Source organism: Pipistrellus kuhlii, unplaced genomic scaffold (assembly GCF_014108245.1).
Source record: "Pipistrellus kuhlii isolate mPipKuh1 unplaced genomic scaffold, mPipKuh1.p scaffold_m20_p_1, whole genome shotgun sequence".
NCBI classification, from domain to species: Eukaryota; Metazoa; Chordata; class Mammalia; order Chiroptera; family Vespertilionidae; genus Pipistrellus; species Pipistrellus kuhlii.
In genome coordinates, this window is record NW_023425404.1 from 159998111 (window position 1) to 160019808 (window position 21698).

Sequence of the window (21698 nt, forward strand, 5' to 3'; positions counted from 1 at the left end):
TTGGTTGTAGGCACATCCCCAGTAGGGGGTGTGGAGGCAGCTAGTTGATGTCTCTCTCTCTCTCATTGATATTTCTAACTCTCTATCACTCTCCCTTCCTTTCTGTAAAAAATCAATAAAATATATTTAAATAAATAAACAAATAAATAAAATATGAAAGTTTTATTTTGTTTTTAATGTGATGGTCATATATTTTCTGGAGAGAAAAATAATCAGAAAACTTCCTGGGAAAAGTGGCACAGGTATAAGCCTAAAAGACAAATGAGTCAAGAGGAAATGCCTTATGTAAAATGGTAATGCAGGAAAGATTATGACATTTAAAGCAATGAAAAGGGCTTGGAGCAAAAGCAAAATGAAGAAGAAAAAACAAACAAGTAAGCTGGTCTGCTGGATAAAATATATAATCATTTATTTTAATCTTACATGAATTTTCTTAAAGAGAAATATTGACTGCTCAAATTTTATATGCATTTTTAAACCTTAAAAAAAAACAAACCTGACATTTATAAGGAAAGTATATCTAAAGTTACAGTGACAAGGTAGCTTGCTCTGAGGTGTGGTGATGTGAATGTACCAGGGAAGTAGACGGTGAAGAATGAATATGCTCACTAAGTAGTAATAACAGATTAGGATTCTTAGTCTATTACACATCTTACATCATGCATCAAGAGTGGTACAACTCATAGAGATCAGCCTTGGACAATATTATACAAATAAATTTCAGAACCTATAAGAAATGGATGATGTTCTAGAAAAATAAAAGTTTACTAAACTTATCTTAGTAAAAATACAATTAAACAGACCAATATTCTTAAAATAATAAAAATGACCAAAGAAATACCTAATCCTATTACACATCTTACATCATGCATCAAGAGTGGTACAACTCATAGAAATCAGCCTTGGACAATATTATACAAATAAATTTCAGAACCTAAAAGAAATGGATGATGTTCTAGAAAAATAAAAGTTTACTAAACTTATCTTAGTAAAAATACAATTAAACAGACCAATATTCTTAAAATATTAAAAATGACCAAAGAAATACCTAATCCCCCCACACCAAAAAAAGTGTTACAAGAGTACACAAAATCTTAGTAATTTGGGTTTGTACCTCTTCTTTTGCTAAATACATTTTTAAAAAGTTGGTAAAATAGCCAGTTAAGTCAATGAAGAGGAATATGAAAATATATGAAAAAATTAAGCCTACTTTCTAAAATTTAGAAACAAATTTGCTTATCAATAATTTGAAAATAAGGTCAACAAAACCAAGTCACATCCAAAACAAAATAAGTTGCAGTCAATCTAAAACTGGAAGATCATTCTTCTCCTACTCCTTAAGAAAGTATCATCTCCAACTATTTTCCAGTGACACCAATGTTCTAAACATAGATTAAAAAGCTTGTCCTTAGGCTTTTACAATTTTATCCATCCAAAAAATAATCGTCTGTAAGAAATACTTGGCACCTTGTTTTCCCTATAAACTATTTTTTTTACATTTTATTGATTATAATTTAGCTAGAGGCCTGGTGTACGAAATTCATGCACAGAGTGGGAGGGGGGTTCAACCCAGCCTATACCCTCTCGAAATCTGGGACCCCTTGGGGATTTCCAACTGCCGGTTTAGGCATGATCCCACTCGAGGGATAGAGCCTAAACGGGAAGTTGATCATCCCTCTTGCAATACAACTGCTGGCTCCTACCTGCTCGCCTGCCTGCCGGATTGCCCCAATCAGTCCCCTGCCTGCCTGATTACTCCTAACTGCTTCTGCCTCAGCCCCCACCGCTGTGACTTCATCCAGAAGGTTGTTCAGCTGTCCAATCTAATTAGCATATTACACTTTTATTATAGACTAGATGCCCCTTGCAGGAAGATTCCTGCAATAGGGCTTCCTGCTGCAATAGCTGCTTTCCTCCCTTCTCCTTGCCCACCTGCTTCCTTTCCTTCACCCCGCTTGATTGCTTTTCCACAGCACTTGGCTTCTTTCTATGCATTTTGAGTCCTTTCTCTCTCTCTCCCAGATATGCAAATTAACTGCCATCTTGGTTGGGTTAATTAGCATACATGCCCTGATTGGCTTGTGGGCATAGTGAAGGTGCAGTCAATTTGCATGTTTCTCTTTTATTAGGTAGGATTATAACTTAATTTCACTTTAATTCTAAGAATTATGAATTTATATTTAAAAAACCTGAATTTATATCATCTACACCAGGGGTCCTCAAACTTTTTAAAGTGGGGGCCAGATTACGGTCCCTCAGAGAGCTTGAGGGTCGGACTATATGAACTACTAATTCCTACTGTAACACCTCGGCTGTGCTCACTGCCCCAAAAACCTGGCGGGCCGGATCAGACTCCTCTGCGGGCCGCATGTGGCTGAAGACGCCTGATCACTCTCACCACCATGACATTATGGTCCAACATTATTTTTTTTCATGTGCTGTATCTTTTCCATTTTGTATCATGGATAATTAACGCTGCATGTTACATTTAAGTAACAAATCATAATTTACTTAACCAGTTTCATATATGAGAGAATTTAGATTGCTTCTAATTTTTCCCTCAAGAAAGTAATGAAGAGTAATGATATATTTTTATGCATACAGCTTTTTGCTACTCTATTAACAATCAACCTAATAGACTATTTTCATGTTATGATTGCCTATGTATCTTCAAAGTTCCTCACTGTCCCATAGTAAACGTTTAACTTCTTAGACTGCAACTTTACTCTTTATCTCTGCCTTTTGTTCTTCTCTTTAGAAAAGACAGCTCTCTATCTTACCCACACACCCTCCCTCCCTGACAGTTTGTTTTCATGTTCTTCCTTTTCTTCTTCTTATCCAATTCCACCTTCCACATCAAAATCCATCACCTAACCCAACATGTAACTTACAAAAACATTGGAGGATCTCTTTCAGGTAACTTTTATTTAACTAAAATGATTTTATAAATAATAGATTACTACATTCCATAGAGTTCACTTAAATAATTAGCACGTGTTTAAATAAATTTCTAGGCCCAACATGGAGGTGCCATGTTAGCAAACAGAAACTTAAGATTTGCTTAGTGTTTCATAGTCCACAAAAAGGCTGATCATCTAGACACAGCCAACCAGGTATTTTCTATTTGTCTCTTCCTTGTTCTTTATTCTATAAAAGATTTCGGCCTTCTCCATTTTGTAATTCTTCAAAGGATACTGTCCATTTCATATAATGTTAAAGTTTTATTTGCACTAACTAAATTTACTTCTTTTACCATTTTTTTAAACAATGTATGATCATTACTAATAGAAAATAAAGTACATAAAATTCGACTAACTAAACCTTTGCATTTTGCATTCCATAATAGGCTATAAAGGTAGCAAACAAGACAAGCTAAGCATATTGATGTTGTTTTTACTTTAACATTGTTCAATTTTGTGATTCAATCAGTGTAGAAATAAGACCCCCCCCCCCCCCAGAAAAAAAAATTTATGAGAATAAATTAAATTAAAGCTAAACAACCATGGATTTTTAACATTCCCAACCAGTAACACATTCATTCAAAACCAAGGCAACTGTAATTATGACTTACCTGCAAATCCAGTCAATTTTAAAGACACCTCCCAACATCTTTGCATTCATTCCTGCTGGAAGCACCCAATGTATAGGAGATCCTCCATGATGTGATTCTGAAGAAAGTCTTGCAAATCCTAAGGGGAATCACAACATATAAAAAAATGCTAATACAGGATAATTGATGTTTTTGTATGTCTAAATTATTTTTATTTTTTACCTTGAAATTTTCCACTCTCTCTGACAGAAAATATTAAGATTACACTCCTTGAAGATCTGAATGCAGCATTTAACTTCTTCTCATTTACTGGCAGCGTGGACCATACACCCTATATGAATGATGTAACAAAATTATATAGGTTGTAATTAATACAAATCTTTCATCTTTCCAGTTATATTTATAAAAAACTAAAATTACTAATATTGTTGTACTTTAAATTTACGTAAGCTAGAATGAAGAAATGTCTTATTTATCAGTTGTCAAAATAATGTACCGTATTTTTCGGACCATAAGACGCACTTTTTTTCCCCCAGAAGCGGGGGGGAAAAAGTCCCTGCGTCTTATGGTCCAAATATAGCCTACACATATACTTTAAAAAAAAAAGTTTTTTTACTTGCCCGGCTCTGTGTGGTCTCTGTGTGCTTGCCCGGCTCTAAAATGGTTCTAAATGCTGCTGTTTACTTTACAGGGTTGATTACATGTGTTTATGACTGTGATGTTGGGTTTTAATGCACATAAAATATTTTAGGACACTATTTGTTTCAGAATCTTTTTTTCTTCATTTCCCTTCTCTAAAAACTGGTGCGTCTTATGGTCCCGAGCGTCTTATGGTCCGAAAAATACGGTAATATTTTTTTAACTTGGGAAAAATACAGAGAAAATTACCAACCTTTGCAAAATCATTAAAACAGAGAAACACATTGGGGGGGAGGGGGAGTTGTAATTAAATCTTATGGCCTAGAATTCTATGTAATAAAAACAATTCCCTAAAAATATTATAATATCATAGCCACTTACTATATAGTAAAAAAAAAAAAATGTTGTTTGAAGGAGTCACAACACATAATTTTTTTGTCTTGAAAAACTGTGACTGACAAAATAATTAAAAATTGTGAATCCATAAGTATTTGTTAAGCTTCTAGCATTTATAAGTTTTTCTACCTAGGTTCAAAGTTTTATGTATCAAGTTTTACTGAAAGAGGCCTGGTTCTTTACATAAAGCCAAAACAATTAATTTCCAAAGCACCTGAAGCAATTCTTTGTTATGTATGATTAAGAGAGAGAGAATGATAAAGTCAAGCAATAGCTCTAATTGATTAATCTCAAACTAAATCTCATTCACACTAAATGCTTAATTCTGCCTGAATCCACTCCTTGGGTGGACCTTTAAACTAATTCTTCCCTTTTCTTCTAAAAATAAAAGAAGCTCTCCACATTCACATAGAAATGAATTCTTTTCAAGATCTCAAGGTTTAAAACAAGTCATCAACATAAAGCAAAAACTGGTTAAAGAAACCTTTAAAAAAGTGTCAGTAGAAATAAATTAGCAAGTGAATATAGAAACACAAAAATCAACAGAAACACATCTTTTACAGTATAAAGTATAATACATATACATACACATTATTTAATATTGAATATCTGACTTTTAAAATCGTAAGATTTATTTTAAATCTAAAAGATTAAAAGGAAACAGATTACTATTAGATTGCCTAACCAGTACAAAACAGACCCCAAGTTGCATCGGGCTCTGGACCTCCAAAGCTTTCATGAAAAATGACAGTATCTTATGCTAATCAATTGGACCTTCCCATTCAAAATTTTCAAGATTAGGATAATTTCAACAGAATTGACACTAATACCTTAGCTTTGGCAAGAGATACATTCTCATGGTTGTTACTCTTTATGAGAAAAAATCTTGCATCTTGTAGGACGTATTTGAGTTTACTCGTTTGATCTGAAAGAAAAAAAAGAAATCCAAATTGATTCATGAGAGGTCATTATCACACAAAGGAGTGTAATTAACTGAAATTAGCCCTCCACAACCCAGATAAATTTTTAAAATTCATAGTCACCCATTCAACCTATAAAGCTAAGCCACCATAAGACATAATAAAGCAAAACTAAGAAAAGAACCAGCATTTGGCAAAAAGGTAAACCTAATCCAGTGATGTTCTGATATATCAGATCCATATTAAGTAGGATAATGGCTACAAATTTTATAGATTTCTCCCATCAGATTCTTTTAAAGATTATTAATACACTATTATGCTATACTATCCATTGTGCCCCCAAACTGTAACATATCCTGATATGTTTACTATTACTCTAAAAGACATAGAGTAAATGATCATAGAGCTCTATGTAAGACATTTTTTTTTCCATTAATATATCAGAACATTACTACATTAAAACCAACTATTAATGAATAACCAATAAGGCAAAATAATGATTTATGCAGCATGCAATGAAAACAATTTCAAATTTAAATGATACCTTTTCGGACAGCACGAACGGAAGATGATAATTTCTCATGCTTCTTTTCTGAACCTGTATTTAGCCAAAGTACATTTGTTCAGATTGAGCTTTAATAGAAATAAGACAAAATTTCTACAGGCTTGTCACATAAAGTTCCCATTTATGACAAATTATTCTTCCTGGCGCACCCACACACACACACAAAAAAAAATACTTCTCAATGTGTACGAGTGTTTTGCTTTTTGGGTTGTTTGGATTTTTTAAAAATATGTATATTTGAACAGTTTCCCCTCAGAAAACTAGTCACTGAATCATCATCTTCCAAGGAAAAAAAAAAAAAGTGAAATTCCACTTAAGCAGTAACAGAACAGGATTAAAATAATAAGAAAAAGCTTAGTTTTCTCTAGAATTATGACACTGAACATGCCACCAACAAGTTCATACTAAACTACAGCCTTCACACACTTTCTACAAATTACATTAGAATCAGTCAGATATAATTGCAAAAAAGGGTAAAATGAGAATACCTGCATATGACTCTGATGCAGAGCTTCCACTTCTATCAAAAACAATTGGAGAGATGCCTCGAGCTCTCTTTCTTTCCTTCTTTTTCTCATCTAAAAAGAATTCAAACAAGATTTTTTAAAACATTACAACATAGGTATAGGTAATATCATGTGTTTTTGTATAATGCCTAAATATTAATCATTGTTAATCTCTCTCCTGATGACCCCATTGCCTCAGAATGAGGCGTTTCATTTCAAAGACACTATTCAAAAACTTAAGAACACTTTGTTGTTTCTCCCCCCAACTCTAATAAAATAAAAACACATGCTCATAACTATGAATCCTATATATAAAGGTGGTCTCAAAGTTTTCCAAGAGAGGGTGGAAAATCTGCAAAGCAAACCCAACTTTTCTTTCAATATAATTTACTGTATTCCATTTTATGTATCAGGTTCTACTGTTTTAGGCCCTCTTTTTTTAAAGTATACTATCAGACTTCATCACAATTCCAACTCATTCTATCTTAAATTAAGTTAAAGTAACTTGGCCAGTGACCCACAATTACTCAGTGGTGAAAACTAGTTTCAAATGTATGTCCTGTAACTTGGAAGTACAAACCCTAAACTTTATTCTTATTGAGCCAATTTTTGATTTTTTGGCAAGATATTTTACTATTTTTGAAAGGGGATTCTAGGTCTAAGATGAAAAATTCCAAGGACATCCTAAGTTCCTTTTCTTTTGGTTTAGTTGAAGCATCTTTCCCTTTGTAATTTACTAATAACTACTTCTCCAAATAGATGTAACAAGAAGCTTGTAAATGATACTCATTTTCCTACTTTAGAGCTGAAAGGGAGAACAAAGCAGCACTTAATTGAACAATTACAAAACCAAGCCAAGACCATTGATAGCTAGCAAGCCCAGGGACAAATAAAAGCCCAAACCACTGTTCGACTGGTAGCTATGATGCACACTGACCATCAGGGGGCAGACACTCAATGCACAGGCATGGAAACATGGAAATGATGATGAATTTCAGAGGGAAGGGGGGCAGAGATTAACCAAAGATCTTATATGCATACTAGAGGCCTGGAGCATGGATTTGTGCACCAGAGGGATCCCTCGGCCTGGCCTGCAGGGATCAAGCTGAAACTGGCAGTATGACATCCCGCTGAGGGACCTCACTGGTGCACGAATCCATGCACCAGGCCTCTAGTTTCAAATAACCAGCTATAGAGAAATGGATTTATTTCCAGGCTTGCTGGCTTTGAATAATACCTAATTTTGTGAATGGATTCAACCTTTCAGTATACAATGACTGAGAATGTGTGTGTATGCAAAATCATCTCTTTATAAGGCATTTGTTTCATTCACTGACTACACATGCCTATATAGTGCTTTGCATACAGTAGATAACAATTCACTGAATCAATGAATAAGACATCTACATGAAACTAAAAAACTAAAACTTCCTTAAAATATTTTTACATCATTTCTTTAAAAAATCCTAGCATGTTTTACATTTTTCCTCTCATTGTGAATTAGTCACTAAGGATGATACATATCTTGTTATTTAAAAACAATACTTAGGCGGGTCAAATACATGGAGATGGTAGGGGACTTAGTCTTTGGGTGGTGAGTATACTGATGCTATATTATAAAGTTGTACACCTGAAATGTCTACAATGTTATTAACCAATGTTACCCAGTAAATTTAACTAAAAAAACTTTTATGGATCCAAGTACTAAAATGATCTCTCACAAAGATAATGAAGGGGGGGAAAAATAGGAGCACAAATAAAGTCCTATCGAACTGTTTTTATATAATGTTGAATCTACCATGAGAAATCTCCAAGCATTCATCATCATTTCCTTTTTTGTATAAATAACTCACACTGCTCTTAAGTTTATGATCACTTCTCCCATCTATTATTTTCAGGTCAAAAGAACAGGAAGTCATCAAAAAGACCTTTTAGTGCCCTAGCCAGTTTGGCTCACTGGATACAGCAGTCAGTCTGCTGACTGAAGGGTCCCAGGTTAGATTCTGGTCAAGGGCACATGCCCAAGTTGCAGGCTCAATCCCCAGTAGGGGATGTGCAGAAAGCAGATGATCAACAATTCCCCCACCCCCCTCATTTTCCTCTCTGAAATAAAAAATATATTTAAAAAAAAACTTTTAACAACTATCAAAATGTGTCACTCTTATAAAAAGGGTACTAAAATATAAGGTAAAATAAACTGAAGTCTAAAAACTCATGGCACAAAAACAAACAAAAAACTTCATGGCATAGAAACTAAACTGTAATCCCTTGTATTTAAAAAATGACATCTTCTAATCAAGAAGTCCCAAATCCACCTCGTTAGTTCTTTTGCACATTATAAAGAGAAATTACTCCATGATAAATACTATTAGGTCTAGTAATAATTAATGTCGTTTTCTAATACTTTTTTAAATCGAATTTATTTAAACAATACAACAAAATTTAATCAACAATATAGTTGCCGTTCTTTTCTACTACTTGTGCCCAACGCTCAGGAAGCATTTTAATCCCTCTGTTGGAAAATTCTTGTGATTTTGATGCAAAAAATTCGGTCAATGCATTTTTGAGGCATTCTTCATTATTAAATTTTTTTTCCAAGAAGAAAGTTTTGCAAAGAACGAAACAAATGGTAATCGGAAGGGGCAATATCAGGAGAATATGCAGGTTGAGGGAGAACTTCCCATTCCAACTAGCGCAGTTTTTCAGCAGTGATTCTTGCAGTATGCGGTCGTGCTTAATTGTGGTGAAGAATTGCGCCCTTCCGATTACTCAGCGTGGGTTCTTTTTCTCTTAAAGCTTGGGCTAACCTTTCCAATTGGGCACTATACACTGCACTTGTAATGGTTTGGGTAGATGGTAAAAGTTCATAATGAAGAATTCCTTTAAAATTCCACCAAACACACAACATCACTTTTTTTGCATGCAAGTCAGGTTTTGGCGTGGGCTGCGGAGCCTCATTTTTGTCCAACCATTGAGGCCGCCTTTCCAAATTAACATACAGCACCCATTCTTCATCTCCGGTAACAATTTGCTCTAAAAACGGCAAATGGTTTTGACGAGAGAGGAGCGAACTGCAAATTGTGACTCTCTGATTATGGTTGTTGTCGGTCAACTCATGAGGAACCCATTTTCCAAACTTTTGGACTTTGCCAAGTGCACGCAATTGATTGGAAATTGTTTTTTGTGAACAATTTAAAGTTGTCGCAAGCTCTTGTTGGGTAATTTGAGGATTTTGCACCAAAAGAGCTTGAAGAGCTTCTTGATCAAAATTGGACACATGGCCTCGACCACTCTTGTCATCTAACGAAAAATTTCCCTCGCGAAATTTCTCAAATCAACGCTGGCATTTTCTGGCGCTAACTGCATCTTGACCAAGAGCACTACAGATGTTTTTTGCAGCCTCACTTGCTTTGCTTCCTAATTGGAACTCGTAAAGCATGCAGTGCCAAATATGCTCTTCATCAGCCATCTTCTTAGCCCTAGTTTTGCAACAAAAACCAAACCAAACACAAACTTTTTCAAGCAAAACTTGTTAATTGCACTTCACACGTTCTGTAGATACAACATGTTTGAAGGTTATGTCAATACAAGTCAACGCCAAGCAAGATTTTAAACGAATGTTTAAAAACGACATTAATTATTACTAGACCCGATATATTCTAAACACAGTCCTTAAAACATGTTCCACATAAAGGAATATTTATAATATATCAAAAATCTGCAAATTTTCCTTTAAGAATGAAAGTAACTAGTTTCCGGTATCTCTTAAGGATTGGGGTAGGGGGAGGAGGGAAGGAGGGAGGGAGACAGGGAGGGAAAGAGGCAGGGAGGGAAAGAGGGAGGGAGGGAGGGAGGGAGGGAGGAAGGAAGGTCTTCTAGTATGTTTGAAATCAAGGCTTTCTAAAACTATTGGATACCATTCTATTTGAAATGCCTTCTCTACAAAAATATTAAGTATTATTGTCAAAAACAGTTTGGCTCAGTGGATAGAACTAAAAGGTCCCAGGTTCGGTTCCAATTGCAGGCACATCCCCAGTGGGGGGTGTGCAGGAGGCAGCTGATCTGTTTCTAGCTTTCTCTCTCCCCCTTCATCTCTAAAAAAACCAAGTATATATATTGTTAAGTACCTTGCTACAGATCAACATCATCTAGAAACTTGTTAAAAATGTAGACTTCGGGCCCTAACCAGTTCGGCCTGTGGACTGAGAGGTCCCGGGTCAGATACCGGTCAAGGGCATGTACCTTGGTTGCGGGCACATCCCCAATAGGAGATGTAAAGGCAGCTGATCAAGTCTAAGAAATAGTTTCTACCATGGATACCAAAGAGAAGATTCCTATTAATAAAATGTTTCTAACCCCATGGGTGTTATACATATTCTCCACAATAAATGAACATTCCTATTACCAACACAATTTTTTAACTATACCATTATAAATTATAAAAAATACATCCCACTTGTTTTCAATTTTTTTTTTTTATATCAAACCCAACTACTCATCTATTTAATTTAACTAACTCCTTTCAAAAACCTATTTCAACTCCCAAACTTAAAACTCTAGTTTTAAGGCTGAAAGCACTGGGAGGGGTGGTTGCAAGGTGGAAGGAGTCAATGCGGGGAGGGGGGGGGGGACGGAGACACGACATCTGTAACTCACCTATATATCAAAAGAATAGACTTATTCTTGTATTCCAATGTTTAGTACATTTTGTTTATGTAGCAGTTCTGACAGCATCTTTAAATAAGACAACTGTGAAAGTATAATCTTCACATAGTGGCCAAAGCTCTTTAAGTACCATGACCTCTCTTTGCTGAACTCTCTGAATATCTCCCCAAACCACCTAACATTCCTACATTTACACTGCATGGATCAAATAAGGATAAAGTGGTAGGACTTGTAATAAAGGAATGACCCAAGATGGCTCTTACCCAATCTCTCCTCAAGAATTTTACACCCAGCCCTTTGGAGACCCTGCAACAGTCAGTGAACACAGATACAGAACTGAAAGAAAAGTTTGTGGTCCCAAAAGAAAAAGAATTGTTTCCATTTCTATTGCCATATGATGGAAATCTAAAGGCATTTAACACGGAAACATTATAATACCTAGTGCACAGGTGCCATATGAATATACTTCAAGTACATCAGTATTTAAATAAGCTGTTGTTAATATGAAAAATCTAAGAATTTATAACATTAAGACATTAAGAAACAATTACACTATGTTCATTTATAATATATCAAGCTAGGAAATGCCTTTACAAAGATGTGTATAACTTATTCAAATGTATTTATAATACTCAAAAAAGTTTATAATTAACTATAAAAAAATCACAATTGTCTAATATTATTAACATCCTCCATCTCCTCAAATATTTTATAATTCAATTGAAACATGTTTAAGAATAAAACCAATCAGGTCAATTTTTAAAAAAAAAACAAACTTTTGAATACAAATGGTACCTGATCCATCTGTGCCTGAACCAGATCTGACAGATCCATCTGTGAAGGAAACGGATTCAGAATCAGAGTCGCTAGCTTCACTTCGAGTGTCATAATCATTTCCCTCTTCCTTCTGATCCCTCTCATCCTGTTCATATTCTTCTTCCTCCTCCTCTTCTTCTTCTTCCTCCTCCTCCTCCTCCTCTCCATCTTCATCCACCTCTTCATCTTCCTCTGGGTCTTCTTCTACCTCTTCCTCCTCCTCCACATCTTCCACTCCTTCCTCCTCATTCTCAGTGTTGTTGCCTTGCTCCTCAGAAGAACCACTGCTGCCAGTCTCATGGTCAGAGCCATATTCTTCAGAGTTCACCTCTTCCTTGGAAGACTGGCTGGATCTGCTTGCACGCCTATCCACTTCAAGCCCAATTCTCTGATGTTTAAAGAAAAAGGAAATCAGCAGTCATATCACAGACAAGGTCAGAGTGAATAAATAGTTCTACAGCCTCGAAAAGAATTGCTTTGTTTTATATCTGAAATAATATTTACTACCTCAGACCCATCTGGTGTAGGGGATTTGGTCCTCCTTTCAGGATCCCTTTTACGGAGACCAGGTTTTTCTGGTTGACTCTTATAAGGTTCTCTGGAGGCACTGCTTGATAAACGAATCTTCCGATCTGCTTCTAGACGTTTGTTTCTTTCAGACCTTTGATATTCCTCATTTTTATAATCTGTAACTGACTTTCCCTTTGTACTAACTATTCTTTTGTTATTGCTAACTGATGAGCTCAGTGGCTTAGAAATCAATTGTCTTGAATGAACAGAGGGCTTTTGTCGTTTTACATCAGTAGATTCCATTCTGTCACTTTTTCTTTTTGATCCTTAAAAACACAATTTAAAATGATATACAAAAGTGTTTAAGTATTCCATTTATTTATCAAAGATTAACAAATACTATATATCAGAGAGGGGAAAAGCCTCATTTAAATTTCTTCTGAAATAATCTTATTCCAAAATTAATCATAAAGAAAACATAGCTTTCAAATCTTGGTATAAATTAATTTATTTGGGATATTTCACACATTTGAAGGGGAAAAAACACATTACTCCTATTCATGTGGAATTAGGTACCTCTGTTTATGATTTTGCTTTTGGTATTAATACCTCAAATAAGCACAAAAGCAAAGTCACTTTTTTAAATTAAATCTCTATATACATTCATTTTAACAAAAACAATAGAAATTTTACCCTTTTTCTCGTTTTTATCTTGTTCACTCTCTGGATTATACAGTTCATCATCCTGTTCTGGTACTTCTGTCAAAATATCATCTAAAACATTAAGTTCTCCATCTGAAAACAAGAAAATCAAAATAAGGAAAATCAGTATCATTAAAGCATTTATTTTCAAGTACTTACTATATTGAGACTATGGAAGTATAAGAACATAACCCTCAAGAAGCATTTATTTCTGGATGAAGACATAAGAGTACTTCCTATAAAATCATACAAGTAAAAGAAATTACAGAGCCTTACACTACAAAGCCAGGAGTATAGACCCCATAGGGTATGAAAGTATATACTGGGATACAAAAAGCAACTGTCAGAACTTTTATATTTTTATCTCATCCTTCAATTTATAAATTTTGTAACTGCTTAAAATGTGCACAAATTATCATGAGAAATACATATGTATAAATTATAAACATGTATTTATCAAGGATTCGGTACTCCCTGCAAGATACTTATTGATTACCAGGAGAAAAGCTGGCTGAGTCCAGCATAATCAAGTAATCAAAGTTACTATAATCAATAATGGGTGGTCAAAGCAACATCATGGACTGCCTGGTACGGTCCACTGAGAATATTATAGAATAATTCTGTGACAGCCCTATGAAAAATGCAAAATTTAAACTTATGCATGAGGAAACATCAAACAAACCCTAATTAAGGTACATCCAAAAAATGTCAATGTCATGAAAACAAAGTACTCCAGATTAAAGGAGACTAAAGTGACAATATAGCACTTGATTTGAAACATAAGTGAGAAAACTAATAAATTCTAAATAAGGTCTGTAGGTTATAGTATTAATGTTAATTTCTTGATTTTGACAGTACACATACTACATAAAGTTCAGTAAAAGTCAGTCCTAATTTTTAGGAAATACATACTTAAATTTTTAGGGACAAAGAAGCATCACATCTTCACAATGGACAATTAAGAAAATTATTTGTACTAGTCTTATAGTTCTTTTGTCTAAAATAATGTTAAGATAAAGTTGTAAGAAAAAATTATTGATGAGCTACACAATCAAAAAAGTTTGAGGGTACAGGTATGACTGTAACTCAACCCAAGTGGCATGGCTCAGTGGTTGAGCACTGACCTATGAACCAGGAGGTCATGGTCCAATTCCTGGTCAGGGCACATACTTTGGGTACAGGCTTGAACTCCAATAGAACAGGGGGCTTGCAGGAGGCAGCAATTCAATGATTCTCTCTCATCACTGATGTTTCCCTCTCCCTCCCTCTCTGAAATCAATTTTATATATATATATGTATGTATGTATATGTATATATATATATATTGAATATATACCTTGTTTAGATAAGAAAACTACTGCTATAACTGACATACTTATTCAGTGACCATGAAAATATACAATTTGGTTTTGTCATCCCATTCCCACCCTCACTCTGTCCAATAGGATAAAGTAAATCTTAGAAATACATGCTAATATTTAATGCTTTAAACTGATTTTTTTACAATGGTCTTATTCCAGTATCAAAAATTATTTTCAAATTTAAGGTCTGGCAAAGAGAAGTAAAAAGTCATGGAAACTAATGAGACAGAACAATTGTATATTTGAGGCTACAGTAAAAAAGTAAAGCCTCTAATATAGCAAGGGTTATTAACTTGAGGCTATAAGCAGGTTAGATGGGATTCAAATTTCCCCAAAGGGTGATAGAAATCAGTGACTGAAGATAAAAGTTAATATAAGAGTAAAGGAAAAAAAGCAAGGTTAGGCAGAATACAGAAAAGGTAACATTGGAGTTAAGACTTAGTTCCTATTTAAAAACATCTGAAAATTACATATGCCCGAAATGGAACAGTAACTGGTTTCTTTGGTGATAAAATATTTATCTGTACTTTATAATTTTTCTAAAATGAATATATACTATACGGATTTTTAAACTTATCCTTTTAAATCAAATATGCTAACCAAAAAGGCTCCTCTCACCTTCTGGATTCATTGTTTTCACTGGAAGGAAATTAATTCCCTCAAGATCTAAATGGTAGCAAACAGCCCTGGCCGGTTTGGCTCAGTGGATGAAGTGTCGGCTTATGGACTGAAGGGTCCCAGGTTCAATTCTGGCAAGGGCATGTACCTTGGTTGTGGGCACATCCCCAATGGGGAGTGTGCAGGAGATAGCTGATTGATGTTTCTCTCTCATTAATATTTCTCTCTCTCTATCCCTCTCCTCCCTTCCTCTCTGTAGAAAATCAATAAAATGTATTTTTAAAAATAATAATAAATAAATGGTAGCAAACATAACTTTAGACTTTATACTATAAATAAAAACATATAATTTGATATAAAAAGTCCAAATTATGCAGATATTTAATAATTCTTGGGTAAAAGCTCTCTAGTCAGTATAAAAATAAAAAATAAAAAGGTGAGTCCCAACAAATCTTATCTGGCCCTTTACAAAAAGTTTGTCATCCCAGATATAAACGACCACGTTTTAAAACTGGTTTTTAGAGAGGAGGGGAGCAAAACATCAATGCTGAGAGCAGAGCATTGATCCACTGTCTGCAAGCCCCTACTGGAGAAAGAGCCTGCAACCCCAGCATGTGAGTGACCAGAGAACCAGCAACCTTTCCGTGCACAGGGCAACGCCCCACCAACTGAGCCCCACCAGCTCGGCCTAAATGACTATAAATTATTTTTAATATGTTTTTATTGATTTTTAGAGAGAGAAAAGGAAGAGGGATACAGAGGTAGAAACTTCTATGAGAAACATCTTTGACAGGCAACCTTCTGAATGCTCCTTACCAGGGATCAAGCCTGAAACCCAGGCATGTGTCCTATCCAGGAATCAAACCAGTGACCTGTAGGTTCATAGGTTGACATTCAACCACTGAGCCACACAAGCAGGATTAAATAACCATATTTTAGTTACTTTTCTCTTATCACTGAAGCCACTTACTTATTTACTGAAATATGACATAGAGGTGAAAGAGATTTGGAATTAAGAAAATCCAGGTTATCATGTAAGAGCTAGATCTTCGTGGGAAAATCCCAGGCTGTGCTCCAGTTTCCTCACCTCTGGTAAGAGGCAGGTAGAATAAAAATATCAGTGTTTGGGGAACAAAACAGGAGGGCAATTATTTTAATCTCCTGATGAGTTTTTCAACCTGTAAGCCTTTTCCTAGTGCTACCACCTTCTAATAAACCTTGTCTGCTACTAACAGTTTGTTAATAACAAGGATAATATATGATATACAAAACCTAGTACCAAACACAAAACCAATTTTTCCCCCAATAAAGCAAATATATACATGTTCTGGTTATATACTGATGTATATATAACATGCCACGACAAAACTTAGTCTTTTAAAACAATACAGTAATTCATTAACTATAGTTCTGGAACTCAACCTATGTAGGTCCTCCCATATGCCTGCAGTAGTGTCCGGGGCTAGAATCATCTGAAGGCTTGCTCATTCATGTCTGGCTGGCACCTAGGCCTGGAAGACTCAAAATAGCTGGGGTTTCTAGCGCATTTTTTTTCTGAGGTCACTCTCCCCCATGACAGCTTTGGGGAATATACATATGTGTGTACACAAAACTGCCTTGTCGATATTTACATGTACTCTCCTGGATGAGCATGTGTGTACATATATAATTCAAACCCCGAAACTTAGCTTTGGACATCAATAGCAAATGTCACATAGCTAGTCAGTTTTTAATGAATTCCAACCTGTAATAATTTATAACCACACAATTACTGTATACCAGGAACTTTGTGAACAAGACATACTCCTGGCCCTTATGGAGCTTCCAGTTTGGTAATGTCAGAAAACATGTTACTTATGACCGAAACATGTTTGGCTCAGTGGATAGAGCATTGGCCGACTAAAGGGTCCCAGGTTCGATTCCGGTCAAGGGCATGTACCTTGGATGCAGGCACATCCTCAGTAGGGGGTGTGCAAGAGGCAGCTGATCAATGTTTCTCTCTCATCGATGTTTCTGACTCTCTATGCCTCTTCCTTCCTCTCTGTAAAAAAATCAATAACATATATTTTAAAAAATTAAAAACATGTTTCTTATGAAAGTGGTAATTCATTATCCATATCTCTATTATTTTTTAAAAAATATATTTTATTGACTTTTTTTTTTTAACAGAGAGGAAGGGAGAGGGATAGAGAGCTAGAAACCTGGATGAGAGAGAAACATTGACCATCTGCCTCCTGCACACCCCCTACAGGGGATGTGCCCACAACATGCCCTTGACAGGAATAGAACCTGGGACCTTTCAGTCTGCAGATCGACGCTCTATCCACTGAGCCAAACCAGTTTTGGCCATATCTCTATTCTTTAGAGAAAAAGTTATAAGAGCTTAAAAAAAATAAAATGTATACAAGGCATTTATAGTATAAAAGATGTGTACTTCCTCATATAGAAAAACAGCATTTAACATTAGTTAATGCCACAAACATTTCAACCACTTTTAAATATACTTTTTGGACAAATAATCTCAAGAATCAGAAGGAACTGGCAACTTATCCAGTTATATAAACTTCAGCTCCTAAATATAGGTATTTGTAGAAGCATTATAGAACTCAATGTCTCTTTTATTACACAGCCAATGTGCAAAGCCTGATAATCAGAGGACTCTATGACGAAAAATATTTTACCTGTTCTGTGATTAATAGCAAATTTCTGCAATTTAAACTCATTTCTTATCCAAATCTTACACTATTTATGAAATAATTTAGAAGGGACCTAAGATTTCTGATGTGTCTAAGATTACAAGGCTTATCTCTATTATTTCCCAATATTTCATTTATCAGACAATAATCGATACCCAGCTTCCCACTTTTTCTTGTTCAAGTATGAGAAGGAAAAGTCAAGTATTGATTCTAATTCTTGCTATTATTCTAGCTGTGTAACAATGATCAAGTAAATGAGACACTCTGGGCCTCAGTTTCCTTATTTGCAAAATAGGTTATTCCAGAAATCTCCCCATTCCAAAATATGCAATTCCAGAAGATTTGTATTTGCCAGCTTTTCCGGTAAACTTTACTCATCTTTAATTTAAACTACAATAAGCACTTATACCAGAAGTTTTAAAACAGGCAAATTCAATTATGGAAATTAAGTTTTATAAAAACTTCACAAATGTGAGGCCTTTCAAAAGTTGGACAATTTATCCTAAGTGCTGCTAACAACACAGCTACTTCCCAATTACAGTTACAAAGTCTGTGTTTAGACTCCATTTTCATCAATAAATGCTTCTCCAAAACAAAATATTTAAAACATCACCTACTGTTCTTCCTCAATGTACATTACTGTATCAACTCAATATTACTGACTTACAACAATGTTTCAACAGATAATTGATTCTTTTTTTTTTTTTTTTTTTTTTAATATATTTTATTGATTTTGTACAGGGAGGAAGGGAGAGAGATAGAAAGCTAGAAACATCGATGAGAGAGAGTCATCGATCAGCTGCCTCTTGCACACCCCCTACTGGGGATATGCCCGCAACCAAGGTACATGCCCTTGACCGGAATCGAACCCGGGTCCCTTCAGTCCCCAAGCCGACGCTCTATCCATTGAGCCAAACCGGTCTCGGCAGATAATTGATTCTTGACAGTAACGAGTTTTATTCATTTTTTATTTGGTTCATCTCACCCACCACAACCCCATTCCTCCCACACAGCTCACAGATTACACGAACACAAATGTTGAGTGATTTATTGATTTAAATCATTTTGATTTAATAACTGACTTGAATGCTAATTAAAAGCAGTTTCCTTTATTTGCTAACACCATGCAATCCTATATTCACATACCTTCCAGGTGTCTCAAAAAAGTAGGGATGTTAATTTTTTTCTCTCTCCATGATTCAATTAAGGAAAATGAAATTACTATACCCTAATCACTCAACTGCTTTAGGACAGGAACAATACCTTAAAACACATTCCCAACCACTCCACTTCCCAAGCTTGTCCCTACCCAAGAGCAGTTTATCACAGAATGAACTCTTTCTCTATAGAAAATTTTTTTTTTAAAAAGCACAGGCCTAATGCAATTTGACTCCAGAGCCCATTGACTCCAAGTTCCCACCCACCCCAAGTTAATTAGGCACAGAGAAGGGCAGATCTATGAAACACATTTTTTTTTTTTACCGTGTCATATTTTTACCAACTATAACATTTCCAAAACTATCATGGACTCTTAAAGAGTTGTAAAAGATGTACCGACCCAGGATCTACTCTACAGCAACATCTCTAGGGCCTAGGAGGTAGGTATTTCAAAAGATAGGACATTCCATTTTGACGCCATCAAAATTCTTCCCATATTTTACTGCAAAATTATCCTCCACCTCAGTAAGTTACACCCATTTGTTCCTGCTTGTACCCTCTGGGAGGTTTGCACAACGTGTTTCTCTAAGAATAGTGACCAGGAATTGATGTCGGGCCCAAGTCCTAAGAACTACCTTCTCAAACATCCTTATTATCCAAAATAAGTATTCGAGGGGCCAAAATGGCAATTCTTACCACTTCTTCTCGGTGGTTAGGTAACGGTAACAGCTGGGGCGTTACTTTCACTTACTCCTGGACATGCATAATCCGCCTACCTATATCCGCCTTGTTAAGTATCCTTACTTACCAGACTACCTTGCTTTGATCGTTGCATTACATGGGTTTTCAACACGTTGCCTAACAGAAAAAGGTAGTTCTGAAAAAAGTACGCATGACATCCGCATAAATAAAAAAGGTAGTTGTGAAAAAGTACGCACGACATCCGCGTAAATAAAAGGTAATTGTGAAAAAGTACGCATGACGTCCGCATAAATAATCCCAAACGGGAAACAACACCGAGGGGCCTGCGGCTCGGAGCGGAGCAGGCCGCCTTTTTTCCGCCGCGCCCAGCACGGCCGAGCGGAAGTGAAGGGGGAATGGGGACCCGAGAAAAGCCCGAGGCCAGGCGCAGGGTGAGGGCGCCCGGAGCCCCAGAACCCAAAGGGCAGGCCGGGCCTCGGCCCCTGCGGCGGGCGCCTCGGCGGGGGCGCCGGCTCCGCGCGGGGGGCCACGCGGACCTTCCCAACCCGCCCCCGCCCCCACCCCGCAGCGGAGAGCCACCGCGGCGCGCCCCGCTCCCCGCCCCGCCGCCGCCCGCCCCCTCTCCGCACTAACCTTTCTCCTCCCGGCTGTCGGCCGCCATGGCTCCTTTCCCGTCTCCGCTGCTGCTGCCGCCGCCGCCGCCGCCGCCGCCGTCGCCTCGACGCGACTCGCGCGTGGGCTGCAGCCGCGGCAGCAGTGGCACCGGAACGTCCGTCAGTCCGTCCGCGGGGCTGCGTGCTTCACACCTGGGCCTCGTCTACCACTCACCTTTCTCGTCTCAACTCTTTTTTCTCTCCTCGCTTTTCCCCGTCCTCCCTTCTCCCCTTCCCTCCTGGCACTCCAGCCTCGCCGAGGCCCGGCTTTCCCGCTAAGGGGCTTGGGGACGGGAGGGGGACGGCAGGGAGGGGGGGGAGGGATGGGAAACAGATGGCGGCGGCGGCGGGCGGCGCTAAAATGGAGCCTGCTTCCTGCGTGAAACAATCCCGCTCCCGAAATGCCCTGCGCTGTTTACGCTTCGTTCCTCCCTGGCAACGTCACAGTGCGGAGAGGGGCGGGGCAGCGACACCGGCGCCCCGGAACGTGGCGTGACGTCGCACGTAGCCCCGCCCCCTGCGAGGGGGGCGGTCCTTAGGCTAAGGCGCTAAGCCTCTGCAGTGATTGGGTCATTTCCCGGCCTCTGCAGCGCGGAGTGCCTCGGGCGTGGCTCGGTTTTCTCAGGCGAAACGCCTACTGGCGCACCTGCTAGCTCCCGGGTGAAGATGCTTCCTGTCTCTCCGCGGGACTCCGGATTTGGGCTGTTCCCTTCCTTATATTTCGGTGTCCTAGGTTTACCCAAAGGCTGTACAGGATGCAATCCTGCAATCATCTTGTCTCATTGGTCATAAAAGCCTACCGGTTTTGCATTTAACTGGGGAAAGGAATTATAATGTCTTTTAATCAACTATCTCATTGGTCATAAAATTTAACTGGGGAAAGGAGTTATAATGTCATTCAATATTGCATTCTAACTTACATAATAAATTTGATTTGAACATATATCGAGGCTTCGGGGTACACAGTTGATTGAAACAGACAACTGAGAAATTTAAACTGTAAAAATGACCAAAAATTACTTAACTACATACATCATAGGGTAAAATATGCAAGGAAACTTTTTTTTTAAAGTTCATTGCCCAAAGGAATGAAAATGTAATTTTGTTTTCACGCTTCATAACCAAATTTACAGGGGAAAGAAAATTTGAAGGGAAAAAAAAGGAGTAACATTGTTATATGAAAAGAAATAGTTATATTCAGAGAATGAGCCTAGAGTGTCTTGCTTCTTGATGGCCATTGT

General features: G+C 37.0%; 1 protein-coding gene across 5 annotated transcripts in view; it reads right to left on the reverse strand.

Annotated features, from left to right (window-relative positions):
• The window catches only part of YTHDC1 (YTH domain containing 1), a 32962-nt gene extending 12110 nt beyond the window's left edge, over positions 1-20852 (reverse strand). The window contains exons 1-9 of one of the 5 annotated variants that reach the window (XM_036414691.2): positions 20438-20850; positions 13261-13362; positions 12565-12893; positions 12037-12445; positions 6559-6648; positions 6050-6103; positions 5416-5510; positions 3773-3881; positions 3572-3689 (exon numbers count right to left, since the gene is read on the reverse strand). In XM_036414691.2, the coding sequence (XP_036270584.1) occupies positions 3572-3689; positions 3773-3881; positions 5416-5510; positions 6050-6103; positions 6559-6648; positions 12037-12445; positions 12565-12893; positions 13261-13362; positions 20438-20465 (1334 nt within the window). In that variant the 5' untranslated portion in view covers positions 20466-20850. Of the gene's footprint in view, positions 1-3571; positions 3690-3772; positions 3882-5415; positions 5511-6049; positions 6104-6558; positions 6649-12036; positions 12446-12564; positions 12894-13260; positions 13363-20437 lie in introns of all 5 variants that reach the window. The other 4 variants (XM_036414701.2, XM_036414729.2, XM_036414709.2 and 1 more) reach the window with 4 other exon arrangements.
• Between the last annotated feature and the right edge of the window lie 846 nt (positions 20853-21698).